Consider the following 24,760-nt stretch of genomic DNA (forward strand, 5'->3'; position numbering starts at 1 on the left):
ATTAAAATCACAAAAATTGTGACTTCACAACTCCCAGCAAAAGTGGAAGTTTGTGTTTGTAAAATCTCATCTTGATATCTGTTGTACTTCTGCAGAAAACACAGTTAAATTTTGAAGAACTTTTCAGTGAATATAATGGGTGTCAGCTTGAGTGGTTGATGTCATCCCCTGATCTTGCTGTGCAATACACACCCATGAGACAGATTTTTTTTCAAATATAAGCTTAGGTAGTGTAAGTTCATTATGTCCTGAGTAAATTCCCATAGAGTTTTCTTTTTAAGAACAAAATTATAAGCTTGTCTTCATTAAAAGCGGTCATAATTCTGACCAAATATACACATATTACATATCAAAAAGTTCAGTGTCTTCTCATCAATCCAGCCATATAAAGTGTGAAGGAAACTAACACCTTTGGACATTATGGCTGTCAGAATCTTCTGCATAATTTACTGACAGCAGACTCAAATCAATCAAACCTCTACTTTCCCCGTCACCAGCTTCATTACTGTGGCTTTGCCATTTCCACATCAGTTTTTTTTCCAACAGTTGCTTTGAAATGCTCTGTATTCTGTGTTCTATCACTTTATTTGAACCAAACATACACATATAATACATCAGACTGTTTAGCATCTTATCCTGTATCTACTTGTGATGTTTGAAGCACACTCCTACCTACTTTTGAAGCTTTGCACGGGTCACTCTGCCATGTCAGTCTTTTTTCCCACAGTAAGTTGCTTTGAAATGCTCTTTTTCTCTGATTCATCCATTAATTTTAACCACACATACACATACTACATATTAAACTGTTCAGCATCTTCTCTCTTATGTTGAACATAGCAATCATCAGGATAAAAACAGCTTTTGCTACCACCTACCAACAGAACCCATTTTTTTGGCTTTGAAAATTGTTAAATTGCAGATTCAGCTGTAGATTCCTGAAGATGTTTCAGTTCTCATCCAGGAAGATTCTTGAGTTCTGACAGACTGGTGGGGAGTCCTTGCGATGCAACCTGTGTGGTAATTTTCTCCAGGTTGCTGGATCTGTATTATCGGTGCTTCTCCTTGTTGTGACGACCATCATTAGTGTTGCTGGAGTCACCTGATTCCAGGAGGGAATGATGATCATTAAAGTTGTTAGGAATAGCATGTCATGTTTTGCTAGCAGCAGCCACCCATACCACTGCCTACTACTGACATAGTAAAGTGAATTAGACCAGAATTGAGTGTATGGCCACACGTTCGGCAATGACAAGGACATTTAAAGTGTCTCTAGAATCTTTCACCACTTCAAGTTTTATATTTATAATTCTTCCAGTGACTTTGCCATGCCTTTCTGCTTCCTGATGCAGTTAAATAGCAATGTAGCCCTTTTTTCTAAATGTTGGGTATCATTTTTACTGTGCATCCTCTAGAGTTCTCCACCTCATTTCAGCACTGTGATTTTGCAGGAGATTGTGTTGCAGCGGGTGATGTCTCACATAGCAGCAGTGAAGAAGGACATGATCATCCTCGAGAAGAGCGAGTTTTCTACTTTACTGGCAGAGAATGAGGTGAAGTGTTCACATTAGCACGTTCAGGTTTCTCTCCCAACAAGAGCTGTTTTGCAGCCTGGCTTTGTTTGCATTGTGTGTGTATCAAGTCAGCTGTCACTGTTTGCTTCACTGGATAAAAAAAGGAAACTCTATTCAGCAACTTAATGTACTTAACATAATGTATTTAAAGACAAATTGCACACAAGAGTCACAGTGACATTAAAGGGATACTTAACCCATTTAGAAAAATCTGATAGTATTTCACTTCTGAGATGGTGACAGACAAACAGATGGAGTCCAAACTACAGTCAAGTAAAATAAATAAATAAATAAACAAACAAACAAACAAACAAACAAGTGAAGAAATATATACAGTTAGGTCCATATGTATTTGGACAGTGACACTATATTCTTGATTTTGCCCTTGTACACCACCACAGTGGATTTGAAATGGCGTAATCAAGACATGATTGAAGCGCAGACTTTCTGCTTTAATTTAACGGGCCGCACAAAAATATTCCCTCAGCAGTTTAGGGATTACAGCCAGTTTTATACATTGTCACCCCATTTTCAGAGGCTCAAAAGTAATTGGACACTTAACTAAAAATCAGTTTCATGGCCAGGTGTGGCCTTTTCACTAGTTGTTCTGTAACAAATTAAGAAAATAAAAGGTCTGGAGTTCATTCGAAGTGTTTGCATTTGCATTTAGTAGCTGTTTATCAGAACACTCAACAAAGAGGTGTCTATGCAGGTGAAGGAAACCATCATTAGGCTCAAAAAGCCAAAAAAAATAAGAAAAAAAAAATGCTATAGTTTTCTATAGCTTTGGAACCCAAAACACACACATACTCACACATTTACACATTTTAACGGGCACTGCACTACTTATTAAAAATAATCATGTTAATCTACTCATATTGTTAAAGTGTAAATTTGATGATGTGCTCAAAATGGTGCAGCCAGTAATATAATAACTACCTTTAAAGTAATAACTGCTAATAAAGATAACAGAGCATCTTCATATTATTCAACGTAAGAGTAATTGTCTGTGTTTGCAAATGTGTGCTCCCACTTCCTCTGGTACTCAAATGGTTCAGGAGTAGAAGGCAGGGCTGGAGATAAGTCTAACCAGGTAGCACAAACAAATAAATTGTAAGCAGAAAGAGAGTTTGTTTGTGTGTGTGTGTGTGTGTGTGTGTGTGTGTGTGTGTGTGTGTGTGTGTGCAAAAGCGGCAACAGTGAGAGTAAGTATCATAGAAATGTGCTTATAGCCAATAAATAAAACTTAAATAAACTGATACAAGTATACTATTACATTATTGGCTCAAGTTATTAATTTTTTTTTTTTAGATGTTTTTAAAAAACTAAGCTAATAATATAGTAACCAGCCAATATTGTTAAATATATTGTTAACATATTTAATTACTTTATGCGCAAAAGTTATTCCGTTATTGGTTAAGAAAATGTATTACCTTTTTTGCCAGATATAACAGTAGTAACTACATTATTGATAGTCACTACATTAACAATAGTTATTACATTATTGGCTGCTACATGCAGTCTAAGATCTGTGCTGGTCTTCAGTTACAATGCTTGCTGGCAGGTGGGTGAAAGGTACGCAAAATGTGTGTGATAAAAGTGAGCAGAAGAAAAGAAGACCTTAAAACATTACTTTCCAGCTACCTTTTAGTACTCTGGAGAAAGTTTGTTTTTTTTCCTCCAGTATGTGTCTGTGTTCAATAAAGAAAACAGATGATGGAAAACTAAAGCAATCTGCTTGCATCTGTGGTGGTTACAGCCAGGGGCGCCGTATATGGGGGAAAAGTTAGGACAATTCCAAGGGCCCTTGCCTGACAGGGGTCCCAAAAAATAGGTAAAAACTAATATAAAATTATTAAACTATCATCGAGTAAATATATATATATATAAATATATATATATATATATATCTTTTTATGGATTGCAGGAGGGTGAACATGCCATTAGAGGGATGAATGGAGTCCTTTATGATGCCATTTGCTCTGTGCACACAGCGCTTGGTGGAGATGTCCAAAAATGGCAGCGAGGCACCAAAAATTTTTTCAGCAGTTCTCACCATCCTTTTCAGTTTTTGTCTCTCCTCTGCTGTGCTGTTACCAAACCAGGAAGAGATGTAGGAAGTGAGAACGCTCTCAATAGTGCCTCTTGTCACAGCCTGGCTCTTAAGCTTACTGCGCTACAGCTCATCAATGACGTCACGCCGACACTGAGTTAACAAGAATCGGACGAGCCCCCATTTGTCACAGCCCGGCTCTTAGGCTGTAACAAAAATGGGAGACAAGATGAGTTTTGCAAAAGTAAAAGAATATTTATTAACCAAAAAATAACCCATAGAGAACTGAGAAAAAATGTGGAAGTGTGGAAGGCATGTGTGGATGTGTAGAAGTGTCGGAAAACAACAAACAAACAGCAGCCGCATCCGCGCTGGAAGGCAAGAGCAGGAGAGCAGAGAACTCCATGGGGGAGGAGGGGTGAGCTTTATATGGGAGACCACACCGGGCCCAGGTGTGGCTCATCAGCAGCTCAAATCAAGCTGGCGACGCCCTCCGCCCTGCCCTACAAGGACAAAAGGAAAATCCAACAGCAACCAGCAACAGGTACAACTAGTGGAGCGAAGAGGTCGTCACACTCTGTAGAACATTGTCATGGCTGGGATGGGAAGGTCCACTTTCTTCAGTCTGCGGAGGTATTGAAGGCACTGTAGGGCTCTCTTAATGACAGCTGTGGTGTTGTCACTGGACATCAGCCCATCTGTCAGATGGACCCCCAGGAACTTGGGGCTATGTACCTTCTCCACCTCAGAGCCGCTGATGGTCAGTGGGAGATGGTGCCAGTGACCAGTCCTCCTGAAGTCATCTACCATCTCCTTAATCTTATTGGTGCTGAGGGCCATGTTGTGTGTTGCACATCAGGCTGTCAACTGCTCCACCTCTTCTCTGTAAGCTAACTTGTCCCTGTTGATGATACAGCCGACAACGGTGGTGTCATCAGAGAACTTTATCATGTGTTGAAGCTAGTAGAATAGTCATGCGTCAGCAGTGTAAACAGTGAAGGGCTCAGCACACACCCTTGTGGTGATCCTGTGCTCACTGTGGTTGTCTCAGATGTTACGCTACCTACATTAACTGTCTGCTGTCTCTCCATCAAAAAAGTCCAAGATCCATCTGCACGTCTTGCACAACTTTTCAATGAGCTTTTGTGACAAGATTCTGTTAATTGCCAAGCTGAAATCAATTAACAGGATCCTGGCATAAGTGTTCTTGTTTTCCAGATGCATCACAGTAAAGATGACATCCTCCATAGACTGGTCCAATCTGTATGCATACTGCAACGGGTCCAAATTAGTTGGAAGGCATGACTTGATGTGATTCATGACAAGCTGCTCCAAGCATTTCATGGCTATAGGGGTCAAGGCTACAGGGCAGTAGTCATTCATGGAGGCTGGAGGCTGGATTTTGCAACTTGGGCAGATGTATTATGGTGGCGCTTTTGAAACAGATGGGCACTCTGGCTAAATATGTCCGTGAAGATGTCCTTCAGCTGTTCAGCCCATTCCTTCAGCCCACAACCTGGGATGCGATCTGGACCAGCAGCCTTCTGAGGAGTGATGTTGGAGAAGACCCTCTTCACGCTGTCTATAGGAATGCCTGGTTGGAGGGAGGCAGTGCCGCCCTTTGTGCTGCTCTATTGTCTATAACCTCAGAAAAAGGTGTTGAGGTTAACTGGTAGGGGTCACTGTCCGTTGCCCGTTCAGTATGCTTGTAGCCTGTAGCTATCTGGAATCCCCGCTACAAGCACCTTGTATCCTTCGTGTCAGTGAATTTGCTGGACAACCTTTCCCATATACTGTTTTAGCCTTTCTGATTCCTCTTTTTAGGTTGTTCCTTGCTATATTGTATGCTTCAGTGTCACCCGATCTAAATGCAGCATCACGAAGCCTGAGCAAGGAGCGTACCTCCCCAGTTAGCCAAGGGTTATCAGTGGGACATGGGAAGATAGCACCACTACTGTCCTACATAACAGCTACGAGTCACATAAAACAATATCACATTTTTCCAAAGGTGTGACTTATTCCTTTAATATTGATTATTAGATTAAAACCAGTCTTCCAGTAAACACTTTATTTTAGCTGCTGCTTTGCTTTTTAGGTGAAAGAGACAACCAGGAAATTGCCAGTATGGAGAGAGACACTAAGTATTGGATTAAAATGCATGTCTCTGTGATCGCACAAAAGCCAGAAATGTTAACTGTTTAGGAATTACAGCCAGTTTTATACATTATCATCCCATTTTCAGAGGCTCAAAAGTAACTGGACAAACTATACATTGCATACATAACTATAAGAATTTTATTCAATATTTGGAGGAAAATCCTTTGCAGTCTATAACTGCCTGAAGTCAGGAACCCATGGATATCACCAAATTTTGAGATTACTCCCTTGAGATGCTCTGTCAAACATTTAGTTTGACAGAGCGTGTGGTATTGAGCTCTGGGGACTGACTCGGCCATCGAGGAATATTCCACTTCTTTGCTTACGGTAACTCTTGGGTTACTTTTGCTCTATGTTTTGCGTCATTGTGCATCTTCACGGTAAAGTGCCATCCTGTCAGTTTTGTGGCATTTGGCTGAATCTGAGCAGATAGTACAGCCCTATAAACATCAGAATTCATCCTGCTCCTTCCATCATGTCATCAGTAAACACTAGTGACCCAGTTCCATTGACAGCCAGACATGCCCATGCCATAACACCGCCTCCCCCATGCTTGACAGATGATGTGATATGCTATAGGTCATGAGCTGTTCCTCTCATTCTCCACACTTTTCTCTTGACATCCTCCTGGTACAAGTTGATCTTTCTTTTATCCGTCCAGAGAACCTTTCTCCAGAATTGGGCAGACTTTTTTAGACGTTTTCTGCAAAGTCTAACGTGGCCTTCCTGTTCTTGAGTGACATCAGTGGTTTGCACCTTGCTGTATACCCTATTTGTATTCATTTTCTCATGAACGTCTCTTGACTGTAGATTTGGACAATGATACTCCTACCTCCTGAACAGTGTTTTTGACTTCCCTAGATGTTGTGAATGGGTTTTTCACCAGAAAAAGAATTCTTCGGTGATCCACTTTAGATGTCTTCCATGGTCTTCCAGGCCTTTTGGTGTTGCTGAGCTTACCAGTGCAGTCCTTCTTTTTCAGGATAACCAAACTGTTAATTTGGCTACTCCAAAAGTTGTTGCTATCTGTCTAATAGATTTTTTTGCTCTTTGAGCCTAATGATGGCCTCCTTCACCCGCATAGACACCTCTTGTTTTTCTTTTTTTTTTTCTTTTTTTTTCTGTCAAGGCAGTGGTGTTCTTGTGACTAAATAAAATAAATACAAGTATACATATACAACATACGCAACTACACTGTAAAAACGGTACTGTAGAATTTACAGTAACATACTGGCAGCAAGTCTCAAATAAGTTACTGTACTTCAGTTTAAGGTAAGATACTGTAATGTAATTTACTGTAAGTTACCTCAGATTTGAATTACAGTAACTTACTTGAGACTTGCTGCCAGTATGTTACTGTAAATTCTACAGTATTTTTCAAAGCCAGTAAGTTACTGTAAAATTGAATTACAATATTTTTAAAAAATACTTTACATTGAATTACAGTACCATCTCAATTACTGTATAGCATTATACAGTATACTATCACAACTGTAAACTAAATTATCTTTACTGTACTTAAGCATGTAATAATAATAAAATTAATAATAATAAAATATTAATATTATTAATATTATAACTATAATAAATAATAATACTTTATTACATGCTTAAGCACAGATAAAAAAAAAGTATCCAGTTGTGATTATACTGTATATCGTTATACATTAATTAAGATTGTACTGTGTACGAATTACTACTGTATACATTCATAACTATTACTACCATAACTTACTTATACTGTATACGGTTTACATGAAAACATGAATGGACAAAATCCAAATCAATTAATGTCTTAAAAATAAAAACACAAAAAAGTCAAATCCTACTGATGGACTGAGGGAGGGGGGCTGGTAGGGGAGTTGTGTTGGAAGGAGACACACCTTGGTTCTGATTCTTGGAGCACAAAGCGACCCTTCTCCTGGAACTTGAAGCCCTTACACAAGGGCCAGATCAGCCTTGATACGTTATGGTGGTATGTTTTTAAAAATTCCTCATAATTTTCTGAGCTTGGCTAAACAAAAAGTAAGTCTCTAGCCCATTCCTGTGATTTGTTATGATTTAAATACAATCTAGCTAAATCATTACAAATTCATGAAAAAAATCACAGGAATGAGTTAGAGCCTTACTCCAATACACTTTTTTGCTCAGAAAATTATGCTCTACAAGATGTTGGCGGTCATTTTTTTGGCAACATCTTGTGTAGAGCATAATTTTCTGAGCAAAACAGTCTATTTGAGTAAGTCTCTAACGAATTCCTGTGATTTTTGTGAATTTTTAAAGATTTATCTAAATCATTGTTTTTAAATCATAACAAATCACAGGAATGGGCTAAAGACTTACTTTTTGTTTTGCCAAGCCCAGACAGTTAGGAGGAATTTTTAAAAATATACTTGTATCAAGGCATAAGGTTTTTCAAACGCTCTCATTGGTTGCTACGAACTGTCAAACATTCATCATTGAAACCCTCAGAGAACCAAAAGCAAAGTGACCCAGACTATGTAGTAGTATGTGAAGCAAAGCACCAATATGCATACATTTTCATTATGTATTTTGGACACTTAATATTGACACTGAGTACCACAGACCTCCATTATGCCATATTTGAGCATATATTGCACCTGTTTGGAGGGGTACAGAATTTCACTGCACCTTCAATGAGGTGCAGTGAGATAATGGGTGAACTCTCATTTTGGGTGAACTATTCCTTTAATGTATTGTTAGCTGAACCTATATTTTAAAATACATGTCATCAAACATACATGTCAGCCAAGTAATAGCTGGAGTAACAGACCATTCAATTCACCATTTACAGTAGACAATTTGTAGGTTGCAACAAGTAGGCTACTTACCACACTCCACAGTCCACACTACTGTCTACTGTTCCCTGCCACTCGCAGATTGGTCCTAAAAAGCAGACACAATAACAAACAGTGCTGACATAATTTGTTTCAAATAACATTATGGAATGTCTTTGCATCTCAAGCATGCACAGACAAATAAGTAGTAAATTAGAGTTGAATACTATTCCGTGTTGGCTACAGGGAGAGCGTTTTAAGGCCGCGGGGATATCCATGGTGATCAAAGCTGCAGAGGATTTGTGTTTTTGTTGAGAAATCAAAGTTCATGGCGAGTTTGGCGATGGGGTGTGAGAGGAAAAAAACAGCTAACAGTTGTGTTGACGGGGCAATCCAAGACATAGTAGTAGCCTAACTTATTTGAGAATACGTTCAGAAACATCTTCAGTGTTATCATGGCAGAGGTTGCAGATCGGAGCTCCGGTTGACGTTTGTTTGCATAGCAGAGACTGCAGACCTCCGGCTATGATCACGAAATAACATTGACTTACCGTGGAAATACAGTCAGGGCATAAGATACACTATATTACCAAAAGTATTTGCTCACCTGCCTTTACTCATACTATGAACTGAAGTGCCATCCCATTCCTAACCCATAGAGTTCAATATGATGTCGGTCCACCTTTTACAGCTATTACAGCTTCAACTCTTCTGGGAAGACTGTCCACAAGGTTGAGGAGAGTGTTTATAGGAATTTTTGACCATTCTTCCAAAAGCGCATTCGTGAGGTCACACACTGATGTTGGTCGAGAAGGCCTGGCTCTCAGTCTCCGCTCTAATTCATCCCAAAGGTGTTCTATCGGGTTCAGGTCAGGACTCTGTGCAGGCCAGTCAAGTTCATCCACACCAGACTCTGTCATCCATGTCTTTATGGACCTTGCTTTGTGCACTGGTGCACAGTCATGTTGGAAGAGGAAGGGGCCCGCTCCAAACTGTTCCCACAAGGTTGGGAGCATGGAATTGTCCAAAATGTTTTGGTATCCTGAAGCATTCAAAGTTCCTTTCACTGGAACTAAGGGGCCAAGCCCAGCTCCTGAAAAACAACCCCACACCATAATTCCTCCTCCACCAAATTTCACAGTCGGCACAATGCAGTCTGAAATGTACCGTTCTCCTGGCAACCTCCAAACCCAGACTCGTCCATCAGATTGCCAGATGGAAAAGCGTGATTCATCACTCCAGAGAACGCGTCTCCACTGCTCTAGAGGCCAGTGGCGGCGTGCTTTACACCATTGCATCCGACGCTTTGCATTGCACTTGGTGATGTGTGGCTTGGCTGCAGCTGCTCGGCCATGGAAACCCATTCCATGAAGCTCTCTGCGTACTGTACTTGGGCTAATCTGAAGGTCACATGAAGTTTGTAGCTCTGTAGCAATTGACTGTGCAGAAAGTCGGCGACCTCTTTGCACTATGCGCTTCAGCATCCGCTGACCCCTCTCCGTCACTTTACGTGGCCTACCACTTCGTGGCTGAGTTGCTGTTGTTCCCAAACGCTTCCATTTTGTTATAATAGAGCTGACAGTTGACTGTGGAATATTTAGGAGCGAGGAAATTTCACGACTGGATTTGTTGCACAGGTGGCATCCTATGACAGTTCCACGCTGGAATTCACTGAGCTCCTGAGAGCGGCCCATTCTTTCACAAATGTCTTGTTTCACAGTCTGCATGCCTGAGTGCTTGATTTTATACACCTGTGGCCAGGCCAAGTGATTAGGACACCTGATTCTGATCATTTGAATGGGTGAGCGAATACTTTTGGTAATATAGTGTAGCTTGCTGGTGGTGGTTAAATAAAGTTATAATCCAGGTTAGACAAGGGACAAACAAGCGTGGCATGACTAACTTTGCATGAAAACATGGAGTGAATGAGCCAAATGAATTATTCAAATCTTTGAATCCCAAATGAGCGAACGACTGCTCAATTCAACCTACTCACCCAGCTCGCGCTCCAAACGAATTATTCAAATCTTCGAATTTCAAATGAGTGAACAACACATGAATATGACTGACTCCGACTCAGCTCATCTGATCTTTCACCCAGCTCGCGTTCTTAACAAATTATTCAAATCTTTGAATCCCAAATGAGAGAAAAACACATGGATATGACCGATTTTGACTCGGCTGATCACGCAGCTCGCGCCTAGCGCTGCCTCGCCTGGCATCTAGCTAACTAGCTAGGCTAGCTCGCGCCCAAAGCTAGCTGCCTAACGTTAGCTCTAATTCAGCCCCAGAAAAATGCAGAGAAAGCATGTTGATGAGCTAACTACCGGTAGCTAACAAACATTGGCAACCACAGTTAATCTTACCTTAGCTGGCTTCTGACTTAGCTAGCACTAGCTAGCTAACGTAAGGCTGGCACACACTACAGGATTCTTCAAACCTTCAGACATTTAGAGACCACACACTTGATGATAGCAAAAGACAGATCGCACAAGATCTCTCTCTTCTGATCTTATAGTGTGTGGTGTGCACTATGGAGCACACCACACACTATAAGATTCTTCAGCAGAGTATCAGGTTCTTCACGCTCAATATTCTAAATCTTGCGTAGTCAAACGTGACTTCAGTGTAGGCAAACATGGCGGACGAACAATAATAAATAATAATAATAATGATAATTAATAATAATAATAATAATAATAATAATAATAATGAAAATTACAAAACCCTAAATGCCACTGTGTGTGTCATCTAGCCAATGACAGGCAGAATAACCGGCAACCGTATATCATCTTTTTTAGTTTTTGTTGATTCTCCGTTCATGTTGATAAATTAGCCTACAAAAAAACTGCAAAATCCGATCGGTTTGAAAATTGTCACATGGCTTTTTCTCCACAAGACGCACATTTTCCGTATAGGATGATGATAATAATAATAATAATAATAATAATAACAACAACAACAATAACAACAACAACAACAACAACATTGACCTGCATAAAAGACGACCCTGATTTTAAGATGACCCCTCTTTTTCAAGACCCTTTTTTGGAAAAATACTTGGACATGGACAAAATCTTGTTTGAATAAAAAAAATTTTAAAAAAGCCACCGGTTGGCATCAGGCGGGCCGGCCGGTGCCGCACCCACCCGGTTTGGTCTGCCGGATCTGACAGGTGAGTGGCGCACACATACTGCCATATATAGGCCTACCTTTCATTATAAATCAACTTTTGTTCATAAGCAGCTACAGCAGCACAACGGACAATGACACAGACAACATGGTTGATTATTGACTGCGCAATGCGGCCATACGCCGGTAATCGCGGCATCAGGTGAGCCTAACTGCTGGTTTACATATGCAAGTACAATATATGTGTATTTGCTTAGACCCCCAATACTCTGATTGCTGACAGAGAGCCTGCTCGGTTGAAGCCCGCATCAGTGAGCTCAGTTATAGCCTAGTAACGGTGCATTTTATTGTCAGTAACGGTAACAGCGTTATAACGGGGGAAGCTAAGTGTTGTGAGATTTGACTTGTTGGCCATTTGAAGTTGCCATAGTCCATGGTTGATGATGTCACATAGGGGGCGACCAGGTGTTATGTGTGTTAAGTATGAGCCGTTGGCATAGTAGTGCTGTACTGAGTGAGACTTTGAAATAAAAGCACTAGAGAGCTAAAGCGTCTTCCCTCCGTATCATGACATGGTGTCAGAGTTGAGGACTCATTGCCGACAGTGACGGAAGATGGCTAAGTTCGCACCCCCCGAGCCTTTTGATTTTGCCCTGCCGGCGGAGTGGCCAACGTGGAGGCAGAGATTTTCCCGCTTTCGTGTAGCGTCAAAACTGGACCGGGAGAGCGGTGAGGTGCAAGTTAATTCGCTGCTTTATGCGATGGGGAGAGAGGCGGAGCCGATCTTCAATTCATTTGTCTTTCCGGCTGCCACGGAGGCTAACCCACACCCTGAGTTTGACTTTAATGCTGTGATGGAGAAGTTTGATGAACACTTCGTACCGAAACGGAACGTCATCCACGAGCGTGCCTGCTTTCATAAGCGGACTCAGAGAGCCGGTGAGTCGGTGGAAGCTTTTGTTCGGAGCCTATACGAGCTCGCGCAACACTGCGAGTTTGGCACCACGAAAGACGAGCAGATCCGGGACCGGATCGTCATCGGAATTACGGACAAAGAGGTGTCACAAAAGCTACAACTCGAAGCTGGTCTGACGTTGGAAAGTGCCATCCAGCTCGCGTGCCAGAGTGAGCTCATCAAACAGCAGAGCGCGGAGCACGTCGAAAGCAGAGTGAACGAGGTGAGACGCAAACAGTACGGCAATACGAGGCGGAGCCATGAAAAGCCACAGTACTCACATGAACAAAAACACAAGGAAGTTAAACAGAACTGCCAACGATGTAACCGGATGCATGGTAAATCAGAAGCCTGCCCTGCTCGCAATAAGAGATGCAACAAGTGCAACAAAATTGGCCATTTTGGAGTGGTATGTAAAACAAGAATGCTAAAAGAAGTCAGGACAGAGGTTCGGGAAGATTCTGACGAGGATTCCTTTTTTATTGGTGGACTTTTCCTTGATACTGTGACTGAACAAAAGACAACTGTTATTGATGAGCTAGGCATGGACACTGATTGGGATGTTGAGTTGCTAGTTGAGGGCAGCCCAGTGGACTTTAAGATTGATACTGGAGCCGGCACTACGGTTATGACAGTGGCAACGTTCAGCGGGCTGCAGCCAAGGCCCAGGCTGATCCATTCCAGGCCGCCAGTGTATAGCCCAGGTGGAAAAGTGAAGTGTGCCGGAAAATTCCTCGCCAACACTGTTTACAAGGGGCAGAAATATCGGCACTGGATTACTGTCATAAAGGGACAAAATGCTAGCAACTTGCTGGGTAAGACAGTGGCAAAACGCATGGGACTCGTCACTAGAGTGAACGGGATTAACAATGACCTAACGGAAGATGTGTTTGGGGAGATTGGGCTACTAAACTGTGAGCCTGTGAAGATTGAACTGACGACTGACGACGCCGTGCCCTACAGCGTGAATACGCCACGGAGAGTTCCTTTTCCCCTCCTTCCTAAAGTGGAGAAGGAGTTGAAGCGTATGCTCAACATGGGCATTATAGAGGAAGTCACCACACCTACAGACTGGTGTGCACCTATGGTGCCGGCTCCAAAACGCAACAAAGATGACATCAGAGTGTGTGTCGATCTAAAACGGCTGAACAAGGGAGTGAAGCGAGAGCGCTACATCCTGCCCACACTGGATGATATCACACCCAAACTGGCGGGAGCCAAGGTCTTCTCGACCTTGGACGCCTCGAGCGGATTCTGGCAGATCCCATTGGACCCCAGCAGCCAGAAACTCACCACATTCATCACTCCCATGGGCAGGTTCTGCTTTAAACGCCTGCCGTTTGGGATCACTTCAGCGCCTGAGATTTTTCAGCGGCTGATGAGCACCCTGCTCCAGGGCCTGGAGGGGACGGTCGTGGTGATGGATGACATTCTCGTCTTCGGGTCCAACAAAGAGGAGCATGACCACCGCCTGGCCGCGGTGCTGCGAACGATCAAAGCATCGGGCCTCAAACTCAACAGAGCCAAGTGCCACTTCAGAAAAACAGAACTACAGTTCTTCGGGCACATCATCAGCGCGAATGGCGTTAAACCGGACAACAGTAAGGTGGAAAGCATCACCAAAATGCCAAGCCCCACAACTGTGGAGGAACTTCGCCAGGTGCTGGGACTGATCAACTATGTGGGCAAATTCGTGCCAGGTCTGTCCACCATCCTGCACCCAGTGACTAACCTTCTCAAAAAGGAGAGTGCATGGATCTGGGGCCAACCCCAGGATCAAGCGTTCAACAAAGCCAAAGCTATGCTTGTGACCGCACCAGCACTCTGTTACTACGATGCAGGCCGGCCGACTGTGGTCAGTGCGGACGCCAGCAGTTATGGCCTGGGTGCTGCGCTGTTGCAGGACACGACGGGGAGCTGCGGCCTGTCGCTTTCTGTTCCAGAACTCTAACCGTCACGGAAAAGAGATACTCGCAGATCGAGAAAGAGTGCTTGGCGAGTGTGTGGGCCTGCGAACGCTTTGCCCGATACATCCAAGGGATGGGCAGTGTCCGTCTGCAAACAGACCATAAGACTTTAGTGCCGCTAATTAACACATAAGACCTTGACAAGGCTCCACTGAGGTGTCAGAGACTGCTTATGCGCCTCATGCGATTCAACGTCACTGCCGAGCATGTTCCAGGCAAACAGCTAGTGGTGGCTGACGCGCTCTCAAGACACCCCCTGGACGGAGATGGTAAGTCTGACACGGACGGCGAGGTCAAAGCGTATGTGAACACAATGGTGGCTAGCAAGCCTATCAAATCACCTAAGCTTGAAGAGATCCGCAGAGCCACACAGAGCGACGCAGAACTTCAAAAAGTGATTACCTTCATCAGAAAAGGGTGAATGCCCTCAGAGAATGCCAGAGCTTTCACCTCTGCGAGCATTTCATGCAGCCAGAGCTCACCTTTCTGAGTCAGACGGCCTAGTGCTGTACCAAGACCGCATTGTCATCCCTACAGCGCTCACATCTGACGTCCTAAATCAGCTGCATGAAGGCCATCAGGGATTAACTAAGTGTCGTGAGCGAGCAAGGTCAACAGTCTGGTGGCCCAGCATAGGGGCCCAACTCACCAAGAAAGTGAAGCTGTGTGACTTCTGTGCAGTGCATAAACCGACACAGAAACGTGAACCACTTGTCACAACTCCCCTTCCCGGTGGTCCCTGGCAAAGGATTGCAGCTGACCTGTGCGAGTTTGAGGGTAAGAGCTACCTCATTGTGGTGGACTATTTTTCTAGAGACATTGAAATTGCTCCCCTCACCTGTACCACAAGCAGGCAGGTTATTGGCAAGCTGAAAAACATGTTTGTGAGATGGGGAATTCCACTAGAACTGGTCAGTGACAATGCGACACAGTTTTCTTCAGCGGAGTTCCAGGACTTCAGATGGAGGTATGGTTTCCTACACATTACCTCCAGTCCCCACTACCCACAGGCAAATGGGGCTGCTGAGAGAGCAGTTCAAACAGCCAAACACATCCTCAAACAGCCTGACCCCTGCTTAGCCTGGATGAGTTATCAGTCAACACCAATTGCAGCAACTGGAGCCAGCCCTGCCCAGTTGATGATGGGACGACAAATCCGTACCACTGTCCCAGTGCTGGAAAAGACATTACTGGCGACATTAACCACGACCTTGTGAGCCAGAGAGACGCCGTGGCGTCCTGAGCTGCGGTCTGGTCAAGATGTTAGGGTGAAGCTTGACGGGGACAAGGGCTGGAAAACACCTGCTAGGGTCATCGGTAAGTCAAAGGAGCCGAGATCCTATTTGGTGGAAATGGACGATGGCACAGTGACTCGGCGCAACTGACGACACCTTCGGGCTGTCCCTGTAACAGTCGCCCCAGGCGAACAACAGCAGCGTGCCGATCCTGACCCACCACAGCAGGACTGCAACACACCAACTGTACCTGTGGCGACGCCACAGGCGACATTGCCAAGCCCATCATCGGCAGGTCCTGCTCCGTGGTCTCCTTCCCAGTCCATGACTCCTCGGAGAGTGACTTCAAAGGGCCGGGTGGTTAAACTGCCTCTCAGGTTTAGAGACGGATAAGAGTTTAATGTGTAGCCTTGTCCTTTAAAATCTGTGTGTGTTTGTTCTTTTCCACAGGTACCAAGGACTAAAAAAAAAAAAAAAAAAAAAAAATGAGTGGAGTTCTGTAACTTTTGCATTTGCACGTCATGTTTATTGTTAAGTTTTCCTTATGACTGCACTGGTCAGGTTTCGTGCTTGTTGAGGAATAGAAAGAAAAAAGTATATATGTTAATAATAATAATGAGAGATGGGAAAATTTGCAATGTTTTCTGGTTATTGTTTATTTCGAAGTTTTAGTATTGAGCCATAATTGCACCGATGCTTGACATGCCTTTCAGTGTTTCTTTTCTTTTGAAGGGGGAGATGTTGTGAGATTTGACTTGTTGGCCATTTGAAATTGCCATAGTCCATGGTTGATGATGTCACATAGGGGGCGACCAGGTGTTATGTGTGTTAAGTATGAGCCGTTGGCATAGCAGTGCTGTACTGAGTGAGACTGAGAAATAAAAGCACTAGAGAGCTAAAGCGTCTTCCCTCCGTATCATGACACTAAGTTTTTTGAATACCATCCGTCCATCGGCCCACCGGGGAAATCCCCGGTTTCCCCGCACGCCGGTCCGCCCTTGCACTGTGCTTGCTCGGCCCCTCTCGGAGCGCCCCACACACTACAGGATTTCTAGTCGCAAATATTAAACATGTTCATTATTTACGATCTCTGCTTCTGAGGCCTTCCGAGCGGATCGGACCGAACAAAATCACTCTTAACACACCCCACACCACCGGAAAATCAGACCCGATGACGTTTGCAAACATCAGACAATCGGGCCTTTGCTGGCTTTGATGGGAAGGGGGAGATCGGGACAAAAATCGGCCCGATTATCCTGTAGTGTGTACCAGGCAAGGGAGGTGAGGTGAGGGAGGCACTCTAGGTGAGGTGAGGGAGGCACTCTAGCCCCGGGAGGAGTTATTAGACCTGTATCTATCTTAGTGCTAGTGCTAAAACTTAACTTAAAACTCTAGGTAGCTAACTCACATTAGTGGCTAACAATTTGGCAAGTTAATTTAACATTACAAAAGTGAAATAACGTTACAGTAATGTAATGATTGGGCATTAGCTATAATCTTATACTAATACTTACTTTAGGATTATATTGATGATGAAGAATTCAGTCGCTCTGGTCTTGGCTGGAGTTCATGGTTCCTCCGCTTCAGTGCAAAATTAAAATGGCTTTCCCGCCTCAGAGTCTGCCTGAAATTGACCCACAATGTACCTGCACTACAGTAGTGACCTCAGTTACTGTAGTATTTTCCCGCCTGGTGGTTATTTACCCACAATGCACCCCATCTACTACAGTAATAACCCCCAGTTACTGTAGTAATCCCCCAGCTGACTGTACTCTACCCACAATGCACCATAAATAAAAGTAATATACTGTAAATGCCTTCTACAGTAACACTGTACATAATACAGTAGTTTACCACAAAAACTACAGGCTGTTTTTACATTGTACATGTTCAAGTCTGGAACACTGTGTGATCCGGACTTGTTTCTTAGAAAATTGTTGACTTGCCTTCATTAGGAACCTTGATTAAGTTACTTTTTACTTGAAGCTGTCGTTGCTCTGGCCAAGCTCTTACTCTTGATCATTTCATTTTGGTATACTTCTGTCTGGTTTTGCTTTCCCTTCATATGACTATTTTCACCCTCCCAGAAAATCAAGATCCAGCTCTTGCAGCTGAAGGTGCAGCTGGCTGTAAGTTCAGATTCTGATTCAAAGAATGTTTACAGATTTCAAACAGTCCTTGAAGTTATTCCTCCTCTAATAAAAAATAAGGATTTCATCATTTTTTAAAAAATGGGGGTCCTATTCATGGTATTTTATTGACCTACTCCCTGTTTTGTGTCTCTGCCAGGATGTGATGAATAAAGTGCGTTCAGACACAATTTTGGATATGAATTTGGAGAAAAGTCATGTGAAAGAAATGGTAAGTGTGAACTGGTGACCTGATGTTTCGAGGTCAATCAGCTCTTCACTTGGTTTTTCATGTTGATATATGTTTGGTTCAAATTTCAGATTTATCAGTTTATCGTCACCACATGATGATGTCTTTACCTTTTATATTATGGGCCCTCCAAAGATACACCAACACTTTATATTCTGCAGAAGATAGTGCAGTTACTGTGGTGCAGTTACTATACTCTACTACTGTAGTTGTAGGACCTTAAAGAACTTCATTAATATCTTTATTAGGGTGCTTCCATTATGTTAACTGCTGTTACACTCTTTGTATTGCAGTGAGCTAAGGGAAGTGCAGTGGGCTTCTCAGGAAGTTGGAAACAAGAACATTCTTGTAGGAAAAAAGTTATTGAGTGGGATTGATGGATTTTATATCCAGTGCAAATGACAAATGACATCACAGTAAGATGATGCATGATCAAAAGTGTTAAAAAGTGTTAAAAGTTAAAACTGGACCTGTGTTATAGCAGCTATGGACTTCCACAATGTGAAAATTAGACCGTTTTGGTGCATTCTTCAGAATGCACCATCTTTCCATATGTCCAAATTAAACCAACAGACCACAACATTAGGCCCGTTTCCACCGCCGGAACTTCGGGGTAATTTTACGCATCTCCACCGCCAGAACTACCCTGAAGGAGAGGGTTCCTGAACTTTTACAGGGGCTAAAAAAAGGCCCTGTGTCGTTATAGAGTGGTGAAGTCCCGCCCCTTCCGGTGGGCCCCATGGGACCTTTCGGAACGAAAAAAATGAATGGTGTTCAATAGACAGAAAATAATTATTTTCTGGTCCCCCCGTCGTTATGCCATGGATTACACAAATGTTGTTTAGAGGCTTAAATAACACATTTTCATGTCAAGAGTTTGACAGTTTATTGCGCCATTGTTCAGTTAAATGCTGTTGAGAAAACACAATTAGAAAGACTACATGCTGTGTCGCGTATGTGACGTCACGTCATCGCCGTTTCCCTCCATCCAGATTCAAGTCAAGATGCCGGTGTGTTTTGTTCCTGATTGTCCGCGTCTCCGAGGGCCGACGGAGCGCCGGGCCGGGCGGGAGGGCGAGCGGACCCTACCATCGGGCGGAAAAACTCAGAACCTCAAAAACTCAGCGCGGAGCAGAGAAATGGCCACGTCTGTTGTAGTCTTCCAGTGCGGGTGGTGACGTATATCATTCACACCGAGAGCAGCGAAGAGTTGTAGTTCACAAAGCGGGCTCACACAAAACCTAGCGTTATTAATATTCGTCGCGCTAAATTGTAGTCTTCTTTGCGTGAAAAATTATCTTTAAATATCACAAACAACATATGTGAAATCCATGGCACAATTCAAACGGAACCAGAAAATAATTTTGATCTACCCATTGGATCGCATTCATAATCTTTTGCTTTTGAGGACCCATGTACCGGAAGTGGGTGGGCGGGACTTCACCACTCTATAGGGACTCCGAGCGGCCCCGAAAAACTGCTGGGTGGGGCTTGGGGTTTACTTGGTGCTGATTGGATTTACTCACGGCGTGATGTGGTGTCAACAGAAAGCAACAAAATAGCCGGACGCTAGTGTTAGCTTTAGCTAACGTTAGGCGTCCCTAGCAACACCGCCAACACTACCAAGTTAACGCTAACGTGCTAGCTAACGTTAGCTAACGCTAACAACACACTTTTTAGCCTGCATTTTTAGGGACGCTGTAATGAAGGCCCTCTTCATTACTTAGTGTTGTGTATTCTATAGTACATTTTCTGGAGTAAGTGGTAGATGAAATAAGACACAAACACCAAGCATTAAATTATTTTTATTGAAGTTCTGTTTGTTATGGTGTTTGATAGATTTTTGGTCAGTGATTGAAGGCCAGCCTGTCAAACAAAGAAACATACATTTAGCGTGGATACTTTGAGTAATGCCATGTGCTCATTGTGTGTGTATGATTGTTTGATTTGCATTCACTTACCTTTGTTCTCCTCTGCAGGGTGTTCAGGCCAAAAGAGTCCCCAGGTTCTGAGCACCAGTTTAAAGGTTCCAGGAGAGACCATGTCATGATTAGTGTAGGGGTTTTTTGTGTTTTGATTAATTCTTTACTTTTTTGATTTGATCTAGTGTAATGTGTAGCACAGCACAGATCATTTAGATTCATTGATTTTGTTGATGTAGATATATTTTAATGTGTTTGTTGTTTGTTTTTGTATAGTTAAATGTTGGGTGAGGGTGAGATCTCCCTGTGCTGTGGTTAAGGCTCGGCTCGTTGTCAGTGGCAGGGTATATACGGCTGCCTGTTTAGATCCATCACTGTTGCTGCCAGGACCACATGCTGCCCGTGGTCCACAGCTCTGTCGGAGATTGTCTTTCTTTTTTTGATATTTTTTGTCTTTTTTGGGTTTCAAGCCTCATGTGTCCACTGTCCAACCGCTACACGGCCATTCTAACAGACGTTAATGTTAGCTTTAGGGAATGTTAGCTAACGCTAACAACACGCTTTTTTAACAACACGCATTTTGATGCCCGAGTCATGGTCATGCAACAGCCCAGTAACTTTACAGGAACCTTCCTCCTACTCGGCCCTCTCAGTGGAGACACAGCCATTGAGAGGGCCGAGCGAGAGCACGTTCCTGTAGTAGCTCCTGCCCCCCAAACACTACCAGGAACGTTTTGGTGGAAACGGCCCTATTGTGATAGTTTTCTTCCTAAACATGATTCCAGTCTCAGAACAAGAAAATCAGTAGAGGTGTAAAGTGACTTCCAGTGCCAGCACTTTTTGTTTTTTGTTCATTTAAGGTTTGTTCACTGACTTTTTGGATTTAGAATCAGAAAGCCTTTGGTCAGTGCAGAGGTGAGATGCTTGGTAACAGATGGATGAACTCCAGCAGGTCAAGTCCTACATGTCACTGTAACATATTTCTATTTTCAGAAAGCAGAGCATGAGAAGAAGCTGCTAGAAACACGAACTGAGATTATGGAAATGGTTTGTATATGTTACTGTTGACATTTCCTCATTGTCATGGTCATCATTTTTTATTTGTAATACTTTTTGTGTTAAATGATGGTATGTATTTGTAGATGTCATGTATTTTGTAGCTGTTATATAGGAAAATGTGGGTATGTTATCTTCTTCCCATCGTTACTGAGTGCTGGACACTGGCTTAATAGATAGAGATAGATAGATAGATAGATAGATAGATAGATACTTTATTCATCCCGAAGGATATTCACAGTTTTTCAGCAGTATCCACAGATTACAGATTAAATAAATAAAAAATAAAGAATAAGATCTAAGTACAACAGAATAAGATCTAAGTACAACCCGGTGTGCAAAAAGCAATGTGCAAAAAAAATGTGTGCATAGGTGTATAAAATGTGCGTAGAGGTAGGTCAATGTGCAAATTTAGAAGAAATATACAGTATACACAGATGATAAATAGCAGTAAGCAATATAAACACTATAAACAATGAATATAAAAAAAATAGAAATATGAACAATTTAAACAGAAGTATGAACAATTTAAACAGCAGAGGAAAATAACCTAACCTGAGGAACACATGCTCCGACCGAGGTTCAGAGTTAGTGTGAAACCATGAGACCAAGACCGTCGACAGAACCTGACGCCCGGAACTGGGATTCAGGAACTGTCTGACTTGATCCAGCCTCATGGAATCACCCCTTCCCCTCCAGTCTTTGCGTATTATCTACCAGTAGTGCAGTATGTGTATTATGAGAGTTATTTCCTCCGGGTGGAGTTAAAAAGCCGCATGGCGTGGGGGAAGAATGATTTCCTCAGTCTGTCAGTGGAGCAGGACAGTGACAGCAGCAAATCCTAACTGTTCCTGCAACTGAGTTGGACTTAACCCAGCAAACATTCTTAAAAATAGTTGCTTTTATCCACTCAAATTGTTCAGTAAACAAAGTTTGAGTTAGAATTTGAATTTGTTGGTGTGTAGCAGAAAGAAAATTATTTCTTCCTCCAACATCCACACGTGTTCAATGAAGAAAACAAACAATAGTAAACTACAGCAGTCTATTGCCATCTCTGTCGTGGTTACTACTCCTCAAAGATACAGTTATAAACAGTAATGGCCAAAACAGGAATGGACAAAAATTGTCTGTGCACACTCTGTTGTCATGTACATTTTAATTTCAGAAAGTGGCACTTCTAAAGTGATGTTAAACCTTTGAGTGGATTAAGGTGGCTATTTTTAAGAATGTCCACCACAGTGGAGGAGGACGGTTAACATTTGGAGCATCCAACCAGTGTCTGACATTCGGTAAGAATGAGAGGAACATAGTACAACTACTATCCTACATAACAGCTAGGGGGGAGGTGAAATATATCATATTTTCAAAATGGGTGAACTACCTCTTTAAATTCAGATGTCTAGTTGCCTTAACAGTTCTCAGCTGCAATCCAAGGAGCTGCCAGATGATCCCAGTCTTATTTGAGTATTTGATAAATATTTATCAGTGTTCATATCTAACCACTGGTGAAACACTATCTATTTTTTTGTTTGAGTGTAATTGCCACTTCTGCTTTGTGAAGACTGCAGAGCAGGATCGTCACTTGGCTCAGACCAACATGAAAATAGACACTGAAGTGGCTGGTTTGAAAACCATGTTGGAATCTCATAAACTGGACACTATCAAATATCTGGCAGGTAGGAAATTACCACTATTTAACTACCTAACAATCAGCTATTTTTTTTTTATCTTAATCAGAAACTTTATCTGTGTTGGTTTGTTAAAATGTCAGTCGTATTGGATTATTGCATATAACTACTCTTTCTGTTCCCATGCTGTGTGTTTCAAACCTTGTTAAGTAAAATAATAAAATTTGATGTACTTGTCAAGCCAAATTAAGTACTCTTATTATTGACAGGGTTTATGCCCCATCCATCTGGTGTAGGGTTTTTTGTATGTTTCAGTCTCCAAGCAGGAAACGCAGATCAAATCTACACCAAATTTGTATAGTCAAGTTGGATAAATTGGGCTTACAATGTAAATGTCAGCTCACAGATTTTTCTGTTAATGACAAGAAATTTGATCTGATAATACCTCCGCAAGTCACAGCTAAAAATTAAAAATTGAAAGTCATGTTTGATATATCTAGCCCCAAATGTTTTGCTCGACAACTATGGTTGTTTTAAAGACAGACTTTGTTTACTAATTTAAGGATGAGGCTGAGGAATGATAAAACCCCTCAGCTCATGCCAAGATAATAAAGATGGAGTACAATAAAGATGTCTAATCTAATTAAAATCTAATAACCCATGGGTTATGATGGAATAAAAGACCTGAGTTATATTATTTTGATAATGGATGGGATTCATCATTCTTTACTAATAACAAAGCGGGCTGCCATCCCCTTTGAAATGGTTTGCCTTTAATAAAGTAGTGAAAAATCTATGTTTGTGGGCTAAAGCTTGTGTCCGTGTCACCACCTTTCTTGCGTCTGAGTTACAAAACACATGAATGCAATGCTATTTGTTCATAAACCAGGAAGTGTGAGCTTCCACTCTGTTCCATGAATCCCATATAGACAATGAACGTGGCGTTGCTAGTCTAAAGACAGTCAAGTGGATTGTTTTGCATCAGCTTACAGTGCATTCAGAAGGTTTTCAGACCCCCTTCACTTTTTTTCACTTTTGTTATGTTATGTTTTGTTGTGTAATTGTTTAAATTCATTTTTCTTCTTCTTGATGACAAAGTGAAAACAGCATTGTAGAAATTATTGTAAATTTATTAAAAAGAAAACCCTGAAATATCAGGGTATCATTGACATAAGTATCCAGACCCTCGATACTTAGTTAAACTCAGAAAGATCTTTATTGCCAAGTTTTCACTGCCTGCTCTTGTCCTTAGCAGTGGCTGCAGCATACCAGATGGTGATAGAGGAGGTGAGGATGGACTCATTGATGGAGGTGTAAAAGTGCACCATCATCGTCCTTGGCAAGTTGAATTTTTTCAGCTGCCATAGAGCGTACATCCTCTGCTGTGCTTTTTTGATGAAGATGCTGATGTTCAGCTCCCACTTGAGGTCCTGGGAGATGACGGTTCCCAGGAAGCGGAAGGACTCCACAGTATTAACTGGGTTGCACACGGTGATGTGGGTGAGTGGGGCTGGTTTCTTTATGAAATCCACAGCCATCTCCCCTGTCTTCAGAGCGTTAAGCTCCAGGTTGTTGTGGCTGCACCAGCTCACCAGATGATCAATTTCCCACCTGTAGGCAGACTCATCCCCACCAGAATTGAGTCTTATGAGGGTGGTGTTGTCCGCAAACTTCAAAAGCTTGACTGACTGGTGATTGGAAGTGCAGCTGTTGGTGGACAGGGAGGAGAGCAGAGGAGAAAGGACACTATGGTGTGGGAGTCCGAGATGTGCTTTCCCAGCCTCACGTGCTGCTTCCTGTCAGACAGGAAGTCTGTGATCCATCTGCAGGTGGAGTCAGGCATGAGAGAGCTTGTCCTGCAGCAGAGATGGGATCACCGTGTTGAACGCAGAACTGAAGTCCACAAA

At 42.5% G+C, this 24,760-nt stretch overlaps 1 protein-coding gene across 6 annotated transcripts in view; it reads left to right on the plus strand.

The window, feature by feature from the left end:
* mcur1 (mitochondrial calcium uniporter regulator 1) overlaps positions 1-24,760 on the plus strand; it is a 61,257-nt gene that overhangs the window by 33,100 nt on the left and 3,397 nt on the right. For 3 of the 6 annotated variants that reach the window (XM_030079781.1, XM_030079780.1, XM_030079782.1), the window contains 5 exons: positions 1,449-1,550; positions 17,956-17,997; positions 18,158-18,229; positions 21,163-21,216; positions 22,787-22,901. In XM_030079781.1, the coding sequence (XP_029935641.1) occupies positions 1,449-1,550; positions 17,956-17,997; positions 18,158-18,229; positions 21,163-21,216; positions 22,787-22,901 (385 nt within the window). Of the gene's footprint in view, positions 1-1,448; positions 1,551-3,498; positions 4,255-17,955; positions 17,998-18,157; positions 18,230-21,162; positions 21,217-22,786; positions 22,902-24,760 lie in introns of those variants that run through there. The other 3 variants (XM_030079784.1, XM_030079785.1, XM_030079783.1) reach the window with 2 other exon arrangements.

Source organism: Myripristis murdjan, chromosome 20 (assembly GCF_902150065.1).
Source record: "Myripristis murdjan chromosome 20, fMyrMur1.1, whole genome shotgun sequence".
Classification (NCBI taxonomy): domain Eukaryota; kingdom Metazoa; phylum Chordata; class Actinopteri; order Holocentriformes; family Holocentridae; genus Myripristis; species Myripristis murdjan.